The sequence below is a fragment of the Mytilus galloprovincialis genome, chromosome 3, assembly GCF_965363235.1.
Source record: "Mytilus galloprovincialis chromosome 3, xbMytGall1.hap1.1, whole genome shotgun sequence".
Classification (NCBI taxonomy): domain Eukaryota; kingdom Metazoa; phylum Mollusca; class Bivalvia; order Mytilida; family Mytilidae; genus Mytilus; species Mytilus galloprovincialis.
Window position 1 is genome coordinate 18856687 of NC_134840.1, and position 19501 is coordinate 18876187.

The 19501-nt window shown below is 33.3% G+C and overlaps 1 protein-coding gene across 4 annotated transcripts in view; it reads right to left on the reverse strand.

The window, feature by feature from the left end:
• LOC143067333 (uncharacterized) overlaps positions 1-19220 on the reverse strand; it is a 44451-nt gene extending 25231 nt beyond the window's left edge. For 3 of the 4 annotated variants that reach the window (XM_076240497.1, XM_076240496.1, XM_076240495.1), the window contains exons 1-4: positions 19060-19220; positions 12544-12771; positions 10317-10364; positions 6712-6768 (exon numbers count right to left, since the gene is read on the reverse strand). In XM_076240497.1, the coding sequence (XP_076096612.1) occupies positions 6712-6768; positions 10317-10364; positions 12544-12771; positions 19060-19117 (391 nt within the window). In that variant the 5' untranslated portion in view covers positions 19118-19220. Of the gene's footprint in view, positions 1-6711; positions 6769-10316; positions 10365-12543; positions 12772-17963; positions 18123-19059 lie in introns of those variants that run through there. The other variant, XM_076240498.1, reaches the window with a different exon arrangement.
• Positions 19221-19501: the final 281 nt, after the last annotated feature.

A 19501-nucleotide genomic window follows, 5' to 3' on the forward strand; every position in this document is an offset into this window, starting at 1 on the left:
AAAATGCCAAAAAAAGTGGATACAGTAGCCATCATTTTTTTTAAATCTCGCCCACTATAAAGTATGTCAACTTAGAAAAAGGAAATGGCATATAAATAAAACATATAAGCAAACATAACGGACAAGAATACAAAAAAAATACAATAGCACAATAAGGTAATGACAAGTTTTACAACTGAGCCACGCCATAAAACATGATTAAAAATGGAGAACACAGTAAAGGTTAAAGAAACGCGCACGATACTGGTTATCAATAATCAACGACAAATAAATGAAAGCTGCATAACAAACAACGCCAGTACCGATAATGTATACATGAACACTAACATGACGACTGTGCTATTTGTCTTTATTTGAATCTTTCGATGAACGTTTTAGAATAAAAAGAAACGATTTTGTACATAACCCTGGTTCTTTAACTTTCTGCTAAAACGCTGTATCGATGAAATAATACACCAGTGTAAAAACCACATTTGGCTGCTATGCTGGTGTAGAAATATTTTTTTTATGTTAAATTTAACATTTGTAATGGAACACAATGCAACCTTTTAAAAATAAATATGAAGGCTTCAGGGACAACCGTTCTTTCAATACGGACATGCACTTAGTCTGCTAAAGCAAGACACTCAAAATGCAAATTCTTAATTTACGTCTACAAAAGTGTCACAAATAGAACAAAAACATGCCTCGTACAACAACCCTGGTTAATTTTTTAAAACAACAAATTAAAAGCAAGCGGCTCTCAAGAGCCCGAATCGCTCACCTGTTTTTTTTTTTTTTTTGCTTAAATCTTTCACCAATGATTATTTTTGCTTTTTAATATATATTAATGAGTGGCTTAAAAATGACATTTAAATGTTCATTGTATCTGTCATATTTTCTTCAAAAGTAAATAAATGTATTTTACACATATGTTCCATTTTAGCCATAGTGTCTATGTTTCTTAACAAACATTGAAATAAGATACAAAATTTATACTAGATTCATTTGAGAAGATTTTTAAAGATAAAAAACATAAACAACTTGTGTAAAATTTCCTTAAAGTGCAATACTCCTTAAGGGGCCAATTGACGATTTTGGTCATATAAACTTTTTGGTACATCTTACTTTGTTGAATATTTTGTCTGTTTACAGTTTATCGTTATCTTCAATAATATTCAAGATAATAACAAAAAAACTGCAAAATTTCCTTAAAATAACACATTTGGTGGCAGCAACCCAACAATTGGTTTGTCTGACAATTTCAGGGCTGATAAATTTTGACCTTTTGAACCATTTTACCCCATGTCAGATTTGCTCTTCATGCTTTAGTTTCTAAGATATAAGTCAAAAACTGCATTTGACCTGTTCTATTTATAGCCAGATCGGCCATGTTTGTTGATGGATCAAAAATTCGGATACAATTCATAAACTAAATTCCTAAAGGAACATTCATTTAAAGGTTAGAAGTATTAGGTACAAAAGTTTCAGAAGAGAATATTTTTAAATGAATAACAGGAATGACCAGCTGCATATAATCAATATGCTTTTGATTTTTTCCCAGGACAAACTTTTTTTTGGCGGCAAGTCGAATGCAATTTTTTTCTTTCTATTTTAGCATTACATATAGTGGCAGCTGAGGGTGAAACAAACAAATCTTTTTTCTCAGGGTCAAAAACAAATTATTTTTTTCTCCAAAAACTGGAAACAATTTCTTTTTCTCCAAAAAATCCATAGACCCCCCAGAAAATCAAATGGTTGCTGCCTAAGTTCATTATCAATTTACTCCCTGTTGTGATATGACAATGATGTTTGGATTTTTACAAACTGTGCAGAATAATACTTACTTCAAAATTATGTGATAAAATAAACATCTTAAAAAATCACTGTTAGACTGTAGTGCTACCTTAAGGGGTCAAATGACAATTTTGGTCATATTTTTTTTTTGTAGATCCTTTTTGCTGAACATTACTGCTGTTTATCTATAATGATATTCAAGATCATTACAAAAAAACTGCAAAATATCCTTAAACTACCTATTTAGTGGCAGCAACCCAACAATGGGTTGTGTAATTCGTCTGAAAACAGGGCTGAAAGATCTTGACCAATTGAACTATTCATGTCAGATTTGTCTTAAAAGCTATAGTTTTTGTTAAATAAGCCACACACTGCATTTTACCCCTTTGTTCTATTTTTAGCCATGGCGGCCATGTTTGTCGATGGATCAAAACGTTGGAAACAATTCATAAACTAGATACCCTATGGATTTTTTGGCGGCCATGTTGGTTCATGGATAAAAACTTCGGATGCAATTTATAAACTATATACCATAAGGAACATTTAGTTAAAGTTTGAAGGTATTTGGCCCAGTAGTTTCAGAGGAGAAGATTTTTTGAATAGTTTACGACGAGAGACGACGACGACAGACGACAAACGACGAAAGACGCCGAGTGATGGCATGAACTCACATGGAGCCCTTTGGGCTCAGGTGAGTTAAAAAAGTTTATCAAATAATGAAAATGCTACTCGTGTAAAGCAAGTGTAAATATCAATCCCAAGATAAAAAAAAAATGCTAGGTTTAAAAACAAGCACACAATCTATACAATTTTCTTGAGCATATAAATACATTGTATGATACCAATTAAAGACTCCATCTTCATATTCAAAAACTTCAAATTCTTAATAAAATTAATCATTGACGGGGAATACATATAGTAACAGTTAACGGGTCATTTTAGTCATAATGACATTTTTGTAGATCTTATCCTGGTGAACATTTTTTTTTTCCTTTTTAAAGAAAGTTCTATCATTAATTATAGTTTTCAAGATAGTAAGTAAAAACGCAAAAATATTATAAATTATCATTATAGGGCAATAATTCCAATAATGAGATAAATGAGGATTAAGGCCATAATGGCTTATTTAAGGTGGTACATAACACTACTGCAGGGAGCATTATTTAAGGAATGACTGTAATATTTTTTCTGTCTATGAAGAAATGACATAAAAAATTTGGTGCACACTGAATAACGCGCGTAGCGGGTTATTAAACAGTAAGTGTGCACCACATTTTTTATGTTATTTCGAATAGACAGAAAAAATATTACAGTCATTTCTTATAATTTAATGCTAAATTCCATTTCAAACCGTAGAAAACCATGTAAAAACGTAGATGACGTCACGGTCACATGACTAAATTATGTCTATGGGCTGATAACAAAATAACGCCAGCCAATCAGAAGACGCTTTACATCAAAAATTAAATTATAGGACAAGAACTTTGAAAAGGAGTCGACTTACGATTTCGGTTGTGTCCATTTATTTGAAAATCTTGTCTTGTTGATTATATTTGGTTATACATGTTTTATCTCTCTTTTATAGTTACCAATATTATGTGTAAAACTGTAAAAGAATGAGGAGAATCAACAACAAAGGGCAATACTTGAATAAGTGGTCGACTAACGTTATTTAGCATTTAATATGATTGTGGACCGTGTCTTTCTGATGATTTATGTTATCTAAATTTTGAATCTATATTTCAAATTTTCAGCATTAAAGGCAAACATTAAAAAAACTGGGGAAAATCGTCATCAAAGTGTCACCACTTAAATAAGGTGCTGATTGAGGATTTCCGTCATCATTACTTATTTGTATATCTTATATTACTGATCGTTTGTGGTTGATTGTTGGTGTTTAAAACCACTTTTAAGTTCCACGTTTGAGCTTTTCCGTGGCGGCAAGTTTTCATTAGTGAAGGAAGCCGAAGTGACTGGAGAAAATCATCCGGACCTTCGATAGAAAGCCTGACAATTCTATTCAATTAAGATTGAAGTCGAGTGCAACTGCATGAGCGGGGTTCGAACTCACAACCTCAGTGTTGAAAGCAGTAGAACTACTTAGAACACTTGGCCACCGAGGCCCCTGATCGTTTGTGATAGTTTCCGTTCATCTGATTTCCAAATATAAAGAAAAATGAAGAAAAAACGGTAAAACTCGTCGTTTCAAGTCAATAACTATTATTAAAAAGTAAAATCACAAAAATACTGAACGCTGATAAACTATAAACTGACACATTTTATGTCAATAATCAAAAGGTATAATATACTGAGTGCCAATGGAAACGCAACACTATGTTTTTAGAAATTACATTTTTATACAAAATAATATTTTCTTTACAGCAATTGTTAATGACAGTTTATAGGTTTATCTTAAGATAAAAGTCAAACAAAATATGTTCAATTGCCACGATTCAAATGCAATGCGTTCATGCAGCACACCGCTACAATTCACTAAGTCACAGTCTCAATAACGCGTGCTGCAACGCAATCTCTACAACGACGTGGCGTTGACCTGACAAGACGTCGGATACGGTGTTGTGGAATGTTTGTCCATTCTTCCCGCAATGCAATTTCAAGTTGGCGCAGCGTAACTGGTGGTGGCTGTCTTTGTCTTACGACTTGTCCAATTCGATCTCATAAGTGTTCAATTGGACTCAAATCCGGCGAAAAGGCTGGCCATGGTAATGTATGAACATGGTTGTTATTGATGAACGCAGTTGTGAATCTTGTGGAGTGTGCACGAGCGTTATTTTGTTGAAAATGATTTACATCTTGATGCCTATCCATGTTAAAACGGTATAATGGTCAGTCGTAAAACATCATTAATATAGCGTTGGGCGTTTAAATTGCCATTGATAGTGATAAGTGGAGTTTTATGGTTGAACGATATTCCTCCCTTTACCATTACACTACCACCATCTCAACGATCGGTCTCTTGGATACCCGAATCTGCATACCGTTCTCCTCCTTGTCTCCACAAACGAGTTTGTCCATCACTACTGCGAAGATGGAATCTTGATTCGTCCGTCTATAAGACAGTTGTCTATTGCCTGTGTGACCATTTCTGGCGCTGTTGTATCCATCTAAAGCGATTTTGGCTTCATACTGCTGCCAGCATGTTACCAGGAAAAGGCCGCCGTGCCCTTAATCCACTGCTGCGCAAACGGCGTCTTACCATGTTTGCTCCAAGTTTTCTCCTTTGGACACCGACAGTCTCCCGTGCTGTTTTGACAGCCGTAAGGAAACGTTCCGCAGATGCTGAAGACGAATTTCTTGTTAGGCAGTAGTTGCTCTCTGTCTTTCGGGACGTGGCCTATCATTCATAGACCCACTTTGGTTGAATCTTTGGATGAGTTTGGTAATTGTTGAGGCCGAACACTGCATTCTGCGTGCAGTTTTACGACTTGAAATGCCTCTTTGCACCATGCCCAAAACTTTACGTGTCTGGTAGTCTGAAAGTCTTGACATCTACGCCTTACTTTATTGCAGTGGTTTACAAAAATGTATGGGAAAGTTCACTTCTTTAGCAAGGCTTTCCAAAACAAACATGAGAAAATCACTCGTGCGTATAAGAGCGGTGCCTTCGACTCTCCCCTTTTCTGTCATCAGGCACATAACTTTTTTTCTCAAATTATTCAAGCGTAAAGTTGTCGTAAGAAGTCTGACAAATCATTTTCAAACCGATATAGTTAATCATTTTTTTTAAAACAATTATTTTTTTGTTTAAATATTTGATATTTACAAGTGTTGCCTTTTCATTGGCACTCATTAGTCATCTTTCTTAACATTTTGGCCCCTGTCATATTTTTTCTATATAAAGAGGTTTAAAAATGGAAGACAAAAAAAAACATTTTACCCCATATATTTATATATATATATATATATATATATATATATATATATATATATATATATATATATATATATATATATATCCATGTCGGTCATGTTTCTTGGTAGACGAGGTCATCGATCACATTTTTAAATTGGATTCTGTATTGATGATTGTAACCAAATTAGTATTTGAGTATGACAAAAATACGTTCAAATCCCTTGGTAAATTAAAAAAAGTCAATAAAAGACTGGTAAAAAAACCCTCATCAACAAATGGAAGGAGTAAAAAAACAGTTATTTCTTGACTTGGTACATGCATTTTCAGAAGAAAACCAAGCATTTCACAAATTAAACGAACTTTAACTACGCGTGCACATATTTCGTTAGTTAAATTCAATTTTCGCGTTTATTAGAAAACGAGCGTGCACTTTAATTACGTTACCGCGGTAAAATTTGAGATTTATAATGCGCGTTTAATCTGTGTCCATTTAGTCAGCAATAAACGATTGTTGACTACAAATTACAGAAGTGTATTTTTAAGTGCACTTAAAAATAAACGCGCGTTTACTTTTTATAAAAATAAAAGACGCGCCCTTTTTTTCACGGTAACTCGGAAGTAAACGCGAAAGGAAACACCCGTTTACTCTTAACAAGATTAGCAGACGTGCCGTTTTTTGCGTTTACGAGGAAGTGAACGCGAAAGTAGACGCCTGTTTACCTTTTTTGTCAACTGAAATTTTAGATTTAACGCATTGTTTACATAAAGCGCACGAGTAAACACCGCTTTAACTGTGTCCGCTCGTCTTCATGTAATGCTAGGTCTGCACCCAATTGTAGTGGTAAGGAAGACGGATTTATATAAGTTTTTCCTGTTTCCGAATCCCAGTAATTTTATTATATAATTGTATTTCGTGCGCTTTTGAAAAATAAAATATTGTTTAAAACTAACTGAAGTGGTAAATGTGAAAGGAAAACGGACGATATCAGACGCTAGAATTAGGCATTCGGGCCTTTGAACCAAACAGAACTGTACACAAAGTACAAATTATATTTCAGTACCTGCAGTAGAGGATCCGTCAGCTTTTATTGTTGTTATTTGGTTTGTGATAGTTGGTCCTGAAAATAAATAAAATACACCTTCAAAGTAAACAACAGGTCAATAGTGAAAAAGACAATATTTGATTTTATTTGGTTGAACCTGTACATATACAACTACTAGTATGTCTTGCTGTACACTATATTTCATTATCGCATTGTTCGATATTCCTCCAGATATAAATATGTTCATAGTATGAGTGGTTTTTTTTTTTTGTTTGTTTCTTTTGTTCTTCCCTCGCCGGGATTCGAACTCATGCTACTGAGATATCGTGACACCAAATCGCCTGCAATGTATCCGACGCGCTAGACCACTCGACGACCTTTGCTTCACAAAAATTAAGCTATCGGTGGCCGGGTGTTACCTTTCCTTGTCAGTTTTCTTGTCTAGCGTCGTAATACAGTAGTACAAGATATATAAGGCATGAAGATGGTATTGTTACAGATCAGCTGAATTGTCTATTGTAAAGGATCTTACAAATTAATGCAAGACACAGTCACAGAAATAATTATATTAATAAGTACGTCTGAACCAGTGACAACTCTAAAACAGATTTATCCATCGGATCATATATATATGATTAATGCATCTAAGACTAAAACATTAATCAGCACAAATTCAACATCTAATAAATTTAGTGAAAACGCCATTAACAGTCAGCGAAAAATATGACCGTGCCCAATGTCAAACAACAGGTATCGAAAGATTGTAGAGCCGTGAATGTGCATATAAATATAAGAACAATATTTAGTTTGGTTTTAATTTACTGATAATAAAATCAATGTTAATATCAATAAAACGATATTCAAAGATCTAATTAGACTGCTGAATTGGTAACCTTTTAGAATAAGTTTGTTTGAAGGAACGATATGTTAAACCGGATCGTAGCTAAATTTTAGGGATCGGGGAAACAACATCTCCGTAAAATTAATGAGATGCTTTTCCGCTAAAAATAAGTTTTCTATAAGAACACTAAAATTTCAAAACCAAATCTTTCTATCTATTAACAAAAGTTTTAAGTAATTTTTTGTAACGAAATTCCTGACTTTATAATTTACCCGGAATACATACTAGATTGCGTTCATTGAAATCCAAACAGACACGGGCATAACTAACAATTTGTAATATATAAATAACGATAGTACCAACAGAGCATCACTGTTAAAACAAAACACGAAATTTTAGAGTAGAGTTTCAAGTGTTAGCTGAAATATCTAAATCTAGGAAAGGACAGTTATTACCGTTCATATATAGGCCATATTTAGAAAATGCTTGATTATTTAACGATAAGTGGTGTTGCTTTTATCAATTAAATGCAATGTATACGGGTCTTGACTGAGTTTGGCCATAAACAGTGATTAATAACAGTACAAGAACAAGTCTGCTATTAAAAACAGCTTTGTTCAATCCATTGTAGGGTCCTGGAGTTTACATGCGGCTGATTTAATCTCGGAATATTTTAGATATAGTAATGACCTTACGCATACTTATATAATGATGAGTAGTAATCTTCCTCTCATATGGGATCATGCATCAAAGAAACCTTGCATTTTTTAAATTAAAGCATTTGCTTCGTAGTATGTAAACTTCAAATTACGTACAGCAGGATGTGCACAAGAGTTCCCTAGACGAACAGGTATAAGAATGTTATTTCATAGCGTCTTCGTAACTTTGGGTATTGAAACCTCGTGGATACTTTTATGTTTCGCGGTCATCTGCGGTCGGAAGATGTTAATTTCAGAGGGTTTTATCAACTCACGAACAGTATTCAGTGCTTCAGTTCTGACAAGAGTTTTATGTAAGGTTGTCATTTTAATATTATATTTAACCCACCATTTTTCATAAAAAGTCCTGTACCAAGTCAGAAACTGGCCATTGTTATAATATAGTTCATGTCTGTGTGTGCTGCATTTTAGTGTTCTGTTGTTTCGTTGTTCTCCTCCTATACTTAATGTGTGTCCCTCAGTTTTAGTATGTAACCCGGATTTGTTTTCTCTCAATCGATTTCGAACAGTGGTATACTACTGTCGCCTTTATTTCTGCTGTTTTGTTAAATTTTTGTTTGTTTTTGTTCTGATTGAGATTGTGACACGGTGATGATTGGTGTCTCTCTATTTGGACATTTTTACCTATTATGTCTGTTTTGTTCACGCATTGTTATAAATATAATGGATTTTGATGCGACTTTAATACAAGTGAGAGGTTTAGCGCTATGAAACCAGGTTCAATCCACCATTTTCTACATTTGAAAATACCAAGTCAGGAATATGACAGTTGTTGTCCATTCGTTTGATGTGTTTTATCATTTGATTAGGGACTTTCCTTTTTTGAATTTTTCTCAGAGTATGTTTGTGATTTTACTTTTCATTGGATCTATTAAAGACAGTATTAATAAATCAAGGTTCTAACTTCCTCTGGCAAAGTTAAACTTAGATTAATTTGGCTATTTTCGTGTCCCTTTTGCTTATATAGATTTTCACTTGTTTTTTGTCTTAAAAATCCTTGGCTTTCACAAGGTTGTGTAAAAAAAATCTTCATAGATACCAGGCTTTTACTTTTTTACGCAAGACGCTCGTTTCGTCTACAAAATAATCATCAGTTACCATCGAATCAAAATAGTTTAAAAGGCCAAAACATAAAAAGTTCGTAGTTCAGAACTATTAAGAACTAACAAATTTCAAAACGTTTTACTAACTACTCTAACAAGTCCCTCTGGTATCTTTCGTCACTCTTTAATAAGGTAATACTGAACACACACTCGCGAAATCGCGGGCATTTAGAGCTTAGTTGAAAGTACAGATGTAAACATTTTTTTTAAACTTTTATTTTTGGAGAAATTCAGAAAAGGTATCAAAAGTCATAGGTTCTTGTAGACAGGATAATTATTTTAAGCTCTCTGTCTTTTTTCAAAAGTCCTTTATTATTTTACTTTCTGTTAAATTCCTATGAACATACGTATATTATAAATAAAGTGTATTTGCTTTTTCTTTTCCACGGCGATCACTATTATATTATATAGAGAGTCTCTTTATATAATAGAAGTATAATCATTGTTTACATGCAGAATACGCGAAAATAATTGCCATGTCCCAAAGTAATTACGAAAATTATGTTTAACAGTTTAAAATTGGAAGTCTTGTCTTTGACCTAAACGTTGGTCTGATGACGGAAACAATATCCGGATGCCTTTTATTCCTTTTTTCTCCCAAAATAACTCAAACTGAATTTATTAATTTATTGCAGAAGGATGAGAAGCGACACACAAAATGAGGTCTTCTCGTTTAATAGTATAGATATTCATGATTTCGAATGTTCCTGGTGTAGGTAGATGAAGGAAGGTGCTTCGGACGCAGTAATTTATTTACAATACAGTTCTATGTTGTGAGTGTTACTAGAAGACAACTCTATGTGTTTTTATAAAAAATATACGTAATGACAATGAAACGGAATTGTGAATATATACTAGGCTATAAGTCAATCGGGCCCTTCCATATCTTTTGATATAGTCACCTCTTATATAATTCCATTGTCAACTACTGGAAATAAGATAGTGTTAATTATAACTTACCTGACACTGTAGTTGGTGCAGAATCTATTGCTGGAACAGTAGACCCTGCTAAAGTAGGAATATATACAGTGATTATAGTAGTTAGGAGCGTATAACATCTAAATGGTTTTTATTTTAAAGACAAGTTTAAGGAAAAAATCGATTAAAACGTCATCACCTTGAAGAACTTTAAAAGTAATCTAAAAATAAAGAAGAATTAATGAGAGCAAATATAATCAAAGTACTGGAGTACTGAACATCGGCTAACATCAAGTTTTGATGGGTGTCACAAGCACTTGTTTCAGAAAAAAATCACATCTCTATACCTGAAAATCAGGTTAAGGTACATAAAAGTTATCTGAGCCAAGTTTCTGTTTGGATGATGAATAAATTACAGGGAATTCATCCTCACCATAATACATGTGACTATTTTTTGTATATCATTCTGTTCTTCTATTCTATTGATAGTGCAGTGCAACTGCAGGTTGATAGATCGGATTCGAGTAGGCATTTTCCCGCGTTTGTTGCAAAACGTTCTTTAGATATTCTTCATTATGCGTTAATACAAATTTTCGAATTATTAATTTGTTATTGATATATAAATATGTCTCACGACAAAATTTTTCATATCATTTCTCTTGATGAAATTACTTTATAACATGCGATAATGAATGCTATTTTTTACTCGATACTATCTGCGTATTTATTCGAAATACGTTCGGTTATCAGTCAAAAACGCAAGTCACGAAGGTAGTGCCCTCACAGTCAACTGCTGTAAAAATTATAATACACAATTGAAACGCAAACACAGTATTATTATTTCTTTTGAGGTTCTGGATAAAAGAACTAAATAATGTTCATTCAAATCGAAATGATTTGATACATATTTAAACGAACAACTACGTTTTGACATTTTGGAATGTATAACTGCGCATATACGTCAATGCTGTAATGAGTTCTGTGTTGTTTTATGAGGTGCATGATTTAAGAGAGTTTTAAATTATAGTTTAAAGTGTACCTGTACTAGCGTGTAAATTACACAGAAACATCTTGTTCGTACATGTATACTTCTAACTTATATCAGTATCGCTGCACCGTGTTATATACGGTATAATAATACATTTATGAAAAAGCCGTTTTAGATTCTGTTCTGATAATTTTTTACATTTGCTAATGAAATTTTAGTTTATAACGTTTTAAAGGCGTATAGATATAGTAAAGTTTAAACAATATTTTATTCAAATAAATTGAATTGGATTGGGCAACAGGCATAGCCTATGTAAGCCCTCTCCACTCTCCGTGTATAGATATGAATTCGACAAAGCAGAGAATCCCGAAAGTTCTTTAAAACTGAAAGTGATATGGAGCGTTTTCAGACCCTAGTCTAATAAGTTTAATCAGATTAGGTTAATGGTAAACATGTCAACTGGAAATTGATTGAATTACCAGCTCCAATTAGTTAAATGTTTTTAATGCTGGTATTCTATAAAGCTAGAATGATCGTATGCATTGCTATATATTCAAGATTCGACAATTGATTATGATCTTTGAAAATAAGTATTAACAACTTTGTTTTATTGGCGGTAATTTAATTGTCTTTTTAAAGACACCTGGTTTTTTTTATAGAATATTTGATTTTCAAATCATGATATGTCTTCTACATATTTGTGTTGCTGGATTTTTCTTTTAATACAGAAAGATTTAAACGAGTGTAATCCAATAATAAAATAAAATTGAGCAATCCTTACATATACGACATTCTGATACATGTATTCTTACACAAAAAGGGTAAGCGTTTATAAGCATACACCATTAAAAGTCAGGAGCTTATATATATCATTCAGATTTCCGTTGGAATTTTGTATGACTGCGAGAGGTTTAGCTAGCTATTAAACCAGGTATAATGCATCATTTTCTACAAAAAAAAATCCTGTATCAGGTCACGAATATGACAGATGTTATCCATTTAATTGATTTTTCGATCTTGTGATTTTGCCATTTGTCTATGAACTTTCCTTTTAGAATTTTCTTCGTATATTTGTTGTTTTACTTTTTTCTTACTGTTTTATTTGTTTTTCGTTTGTGATTAATTCTCTTATTAACTTCATATTTTAGCATATTGAGGCCTTTTATATCTTACTATCTTACTATGCGGTATGGGTTGCTCAACGTACGCTTAAAGTTATTAATGTCTTCTCGCTTGGTATAACATGTCTAGAACATTATGTGTTCTTGGTCAATAACTAACCTTTTTCGTAGTACCTAACTCCCGGTTTACTTATACCTCCCGATGTATATCTGACTGAGTTGAGTAGACAGGATTGATCTGATGCTGAGTAAAACATTGAATGACACGATGTGTATTGTGAACATTGTCTTACACAGTCTATTGATGTTAAAGTGTTCACTGAAGCCAATACATTGTCAGCAGAGTAAAAGTCATCCAGTATACTATTTACAGTAAATAATACCGGATCTGAAAATAGAATATAAATAAGGCTTAAGAGTTTTTCTATTAATGATTTCTACGCAGTAGTGTACCGCTGCCGAAATTCACAAATCAATTTAGGAAAAAAATATCCGGGCTACAAACTAAAACTGAGGAAACACATCAAATATGAGAAAAGAACAACGACACAACAGAAAAACACAACACTAAAATGCAACACGCACAGAAACGAACTATATTATAGCAATGTCCATTTTCCCGACTTGGTACAAGGCATTTTAAGAAAAAAATGATGGCTTGTACTTGGGCTAGCCAAATCATGCATTAGAATTAACAATCAGTAATTTTTATGTGTGACTGTCTAATACAGACGCAGATGTTAACAAGTATATGTCATCGTACTGTCTTATATATATATATATATATCATTTTATTCTGGTATCACCTAAGTTGGACAAAGGTATACAGAAAAACGCATTAGTTTACATTACATTGCATATATGTACATTTGTTGAGGAAGCGTTTTTTTACAACGATATGATCAGTATAGCCGACAGGTTAACATCAGAGAGATTCCAATTTGTCATTTATAATTCTAATAAATTGGCACAATTTTCGAAGTTTAGATTTCTGTTTTTGGTTCATAATAGCATTAAATTTTAAAACATTACAGTTCGTTAGGTATTTCTTGTCAATAAGTAGTGTTCTATCTGTCAAGAGACTGCTGCATTCCATTACATAGTGGTATTCGTCACCTATAGCAACTCTGCACAACGGACACTTTCTCTGTTCTCGGGGAATGTTTTGCCATCTACCATTTTCAATCGGCAGTTTATGGTTCATTGTCCTAAACCGCGATATTGTTATTACATCTTTATCATCAAGTACGTCAAGGTAGTGTTCGAAATTGTGTGATGTCTTGTATAGGCGATAATTCAAGGCTTTAGGCGAATCGTTTACCTTTCCTGACTATGACTGTGTAAACTGATCTTCTAGTCTTTGTTTAATTATCGATTTAATGTTAGGTAATGTGTTTTGGAGTGACCATAAGTAAGAGAATCCACTATTGTCTAGAATACTTTTCATCTTGTCTAACGATCGCGATCGAAATGTTGTTTCTTGTGCTAACTTGAAAAGGTATCTAAACATTACAGCAGCGAGCTTACTTTCTTTACCGGTAATTAACTTTGTCCAATAAGATACAATTCTAGTTTTTATATCTATTTCTAGGGGATTCCGACCCAGTTCTCCATAAATGAAGTCGTTTTGAGTAGATGACTTAAGATGTAAAAGTAGCTTAAAAAATTTAGTTTGAACTCTTTCTAGTATATCTAGGTTTTCGTAACCCCATATTTCGCATCCATATAGCAGAATAGGTTTTACCAGTCAAATACATCTACATGGCATTTAATTGATAAATTGTGAATTCTTCACTTCCTTAAAACTTCGTACATTGCACTTGTTGCTTTGTCCATTAGATGTTGTTTGCATTGTTTAAAGCTGCCTGTTTTGCTGAAAATAATTCCTAAGTAGTTAAAGTGTTTTACAGTTTCAATATGATGATTGTTGAATCGGAAAAGTGGAGGGTTTGTAGTTCTTCCTTTTGAAAAAATTAGGATCTGAGTTTTATCAACATTTACTCGCATCTTCCAGGTTTCGCAATACTTTTTAAATTTGTTAAGTGCATGTTGCAGTTGGTCTGGTGATTCTGCCATGATTACAGTGTCATCTGCGTAGAGAATTATGAATAATTTCAATTTAAAGTTCCAAGTTTTTCTTCTATATCTTTACTTATTGTGTTCATACCTAAAACATTTTCCGAGATGAGATAGTCTTCTAGGTCATTCAAGTATAAAGAAAATAAAAACGGTGACAGATTTTCTCCTTGTCTGACACCGATTTCACAAGCGAAAGGTTCACAAATTTGACCATTATAGCTCAAGCTGGATTTAATATTCTGGTACATGCTAAAAATAGTATTAAACATTTTCCCCTTTATATTGTTGTTCAACATTTTAAACCATAAGAAATTACGATTAACCGTATCGAAGGCCTTTTCAAAGTCTACAAATGCGCAAAATAGTTTCTTTTTTGAGTGTTGTAAAACTTCAATTAGAGAGTTCAGAAGAAATGCGCAATCAATTTTTGAGTATTTTTCTCGGAAACCATTTTGATTTTCTTTAAGAAGTGGTGTTTGTTCTGAGAATTTTTTAAGGTGTTCATTTAATACCGCTGTAAAGACTTTTCCGAAACAGCTCACAATAGTTATTGGTCTGTAATTTTTGGGGTTGCGTTTGTCACCTTTGTTCTTGTAGACAGGTTTTATCATTCCTTGGACCCATTGTTTTGGGATTTTTCCGGAGTCGAAAACTAGGTTGAAAATTTACACACATATATGTCTATAAGGACATGAGCGGATGTTTTTAAATATTCATTAATCAGTTTGTCTTCGGCGCATGCTTTGTTGTTTTTCAGATTTTTCAGCGCTTTAAGAATTTCATGTTTTGTTATTCTGCTATTTAACTCATCGTTTATTTCTTCGTGGGAAATATTACTTTCAATTTGTTGCTCTTCTGTATCATCTCTCAGATCACTGTTTAACTCTTTGAAATATGAGACCAATTTGTCGAAATCAATCTTAGGCTGAGCTGTACTTTTGTTTTCATTAAGAAGTCGCCAAAATTCCTTAGCATCCTTTTGCTTTAGATCGTCCATTTTCTTTCGGAAATCGCTTCTGTATTTCTTATGAGTTTTGTTCATTGTATTTTTATATCTCTTCTCGGCATCTGACGCAAGGGCTCTGTGGAACGGTGACTTATTTTTATTTCGTTTCATCTTACGGAATTCTGACCTAGAGGCTTTGCAGTCATGATCAAACCATGGTTTATTTGTTCTATGTTCTGACTTCTTTCCTGCACTGACTTTAAACCCAAAAGTGTTTCCCGCTGAATTTATTAACACTTTGCCTATTTTACTGATTATCATATCTACTGTTTCTTGCGTCACTACTGTTGTGCCATCAATTTCAGAATTAATATTTTCTATTTCTGTAAGGTTCAAGCGTTCTAAGAATTTGTGTGATTTTTCATTAGTCCATTTGTTTATTTTTTGTTCATTTGTTCTAGTATCATCGCGACATTTGGTGCTAACTTCTTGATCTGTTTGTTTTAGCGATATCTCGATTCGGGAATGAACATCTGAATAGAGACTTGAAAAATCAAGTACTTTAAAATCGGTAAAATTTTGAATAAGTTCTGCGCTGCATAGGCAATGATCAACAACGCTTGAATTACGGCATGTGAACTTTCCATCTATGTCGCCTAGAGTTCTCCCATTCATGATGAAGAAGTTATTTCCCTTGCAAAATTCTAGTAGTTGATTTCCAAACCTATTCTTGTTTTTATTTCTACTGTTCCTTTTGCGAGAGAAGTCATACTGGTCTAAATTGCAAACAGCATTTGTTTGTATATTTTCGATATCTACGACATGAGATTCACTATCGGGAACAAATATAAAATCATCCTCGGACCCGGTTCTTGCGTTAAAATCACCAACAAGTAAACAGTTTGAAAACCTATGTGATAGTTCAAGTAACTCCATCTCAATTTCATTTATTGCATCAATGGATGAATATGAAGTATATTCAGGGGGGATATACATAATTCCCAAAAGAATGTCATCTGATCTATTTATTACTTTCGATATTTTACACCACAAAACAAATTTACTTTCAGTTTTGATATATTCAATATTATCTTTGAGATGGTTTTTGTACGCTACAGCTAACACCCCCGACCTTCTTTTGCAATTTTCTTTCTGTTTTTATAAATCAATTCATATCCCTGGAATTGTATATCATCGATATCGTCTAGTTTTGTTTCTACAATGCCAGCAATATCCGTTTTATACAGCAGTTCCGTAAATTCAGGATATTTGAGTTTTTATTTAATTCCACAACAATTAATACAAGTGATATTTAAATAATTTAACTGATCATTCTGATTTTTCGAGGACTCGCTCGACTCGTCCTACATCGGTGTGGTTATGGTTTCCTCATTAATGGTGTCATTGTTTCCAGATTCCTGTCGGGACCTTTTAAAAGGGCGTTCATTTACAGTTTTGTTTCTATACGAATTTTGTTGGGCTTGACGTAGTAGAACATCCCTATATTCAGTGCCGTTTGGTTTTGTGTCGAGTGATACATGCGGTTTCCCATTGATATATAATTTATCTCTTACCAGTTTAACTTTTTTACCCTCATTCTTAGCCTTCTTCATTACAGGGTATAGTTCTTTCCGTTTTCTTTCAATTTCAATCGGGAATTGTTCTCTTATCCCAATTTTTTTCCTTTTTAGCTTGAATGTATTTTTAAGTACATCTTCAAGCTCATCTCTGTGGATAAATATGGCTACAATAGGATGGGCTTCAGTCCGGGTTTTCAAAGTCGATGAACGTTACCGAGATTTGCTTTATACGGTATGTCCAGTTCGTTTAATAAAAAGTTCTGAATTTTCAATTGGCACGATTCTTCCCGCTGAAACGCTAACCCGGAGAATACTAGGTTTTCGCTCATACTTCTGCATTTTAGATCTAACACGTCGGCTTTTAATTCCTTAATGGCTATGTTTGAGAATGTTCCATTATCCTCCCCTATCGTCTCCATCCTGTCCTTTATCTGATATATCTCTTCAGCATTTGCTGAATATTTGTCAACTATAGTATGAACGATCTGACCTATTTTTTCAACACTTTCTTCAACTTTCCGATTTCGGTCTTGGATTTCGACAATTGTTTCCTCATTTGTCTGTACTCTTGTAGACAAAGTTGACAGGCCTTCCTTTATACCATCGATTTTCTGTACTTCTTTCTCTATTTTCTCGATCCTATCCGTTAGAACTCGTAGCGACTTCAGGATTTCCATAAGGATAAAAGAGGGACGAAAGATACCAAAGGGACAGTCAAACTCATAACTCTAGCATCTTTGTCATATAAGAGGTTTCCCGATAATTCATCGTCGGTTTGTTGGGTATTTGCGGCCATTTTGACGTTGCTTTGGTTATCCGATTGTTTTCAATTGTTCCTACGTATAGTGACGTTATGACTATAGATACAAATTCCTTCTTGTTTTGCCTAAGGTTTTTGTATAAAACGGTTTTAAGAGAATATGGCCAAATAAATCACATAAAGATCAGAATTAATATCAAACGAAATCTTCTTACCGTTTTTAGATCGTATATTTTAGTTGTTCGGCTGATTATAGTCAATCTTGTAGCGATTTTGTTCAAGAGCAAATTTTGCGTGCTGCTTCCTCAACAACGTACTGGAAGTCCTTCTGTAACCATTGTACGTTCGTGGTCTTCAACAATGAGCAACACATATACCGCTCGTCAGCTTTAAAAGGGTCTTAATGACAAAAGTGAAACAATTCAAATGAGAAAAATTAACGGCTGGATTCGTGTGCAAAACAATAAACGAAAACAAATATCATGATCTACAGCAACACGCGACAATCACTGATTTTCATGGTCTTGACATGGGTAAAGCACATACAGAACTTGGCGGGATTGAAATATTTGCTAGCGCTAATCCATATTCTTAACCGGGGATAGTGGAGTAACAGTACAACATCAGATGAAAGTTTAACTATCTTGAAAAGGGCTTTACTCGTGATTAAACCACCCGAAACATTTATTTATTCAACAATTACATTTTCGATCATATTATCTTAAAAGAAAGTATAAAACATTTTAGTCTGTTAATCGATAATTTTTTCCCTTAAAGAACAGTTATTTCGGCATAAGATATACAAATATTTTAAGGAAATCGAAAGCGCCATATTCCTTATCTAAGCCAGTAATTGTCACACCAGTCTAACTTGATACCTCCAACTTATTTTGGAGATCGTTTAGATAAAAGGGAAATTAGTCAATTAGACAAGCAACGATTTCGTATGGAAAAACACTAATATCTAATGTTTATGAATTATACGTAATTTTATATACGTATGTATGTTCTGAATAATTTAACATTTTCTGTGTTTTCTATTATTAGAGTCTTTTCTCTTTCGTTCAAATTGACTCTCGTAACCACTCTTAGTGATTTAATTGTTTGACCGAAACGACCAATCGACAAACGTTAGCAGCCGTGATAGTTTTATTTAAAAGATTGTATGCGTACCTGGGATCCACAATTATCTACCTCTGATGGTATAAAAACACCTCTTAAGAAGAAAGATGTTATAAGACTTTTTTGTTTACAAACACATGCTTTCATCATTTTTAACAAATAAGTAAGTAGACACATAGATTTACATACCTGCAAGAATGAAGCTAAAGAGTTTCGCAAAAATTACAATCTGTGATAGGTCCGACATCTTTGAACCACTTTTAAGGAAAAAGGCAATAGCTCACATTTCAAAAGTTTTTATATCTAAATCAACACTCATTTGAGTAAACATAAGAGCATTAAAAGGTCACCTTGTGGTTATTGGAATGTTGGTATTAAAATGCAAAACTTGTTTTATAAAGATGATATTAAAATCAATTGTGATGACAGGAAATTGGAATCTATTGTCAATGATTAATGGATACCATAAAATAAGCAAAAATTGATTGGTGTTAGATAAACATTTGGTAAATATATCGAATGATTTTACTAAAGTAATGATCAACATCAAAATAAATAAGCGGAAATAAATAGAAAGGTAACCATGTAAAATCAGGTCATAAATACTAAGAACAATCAAGCTTAATTTATT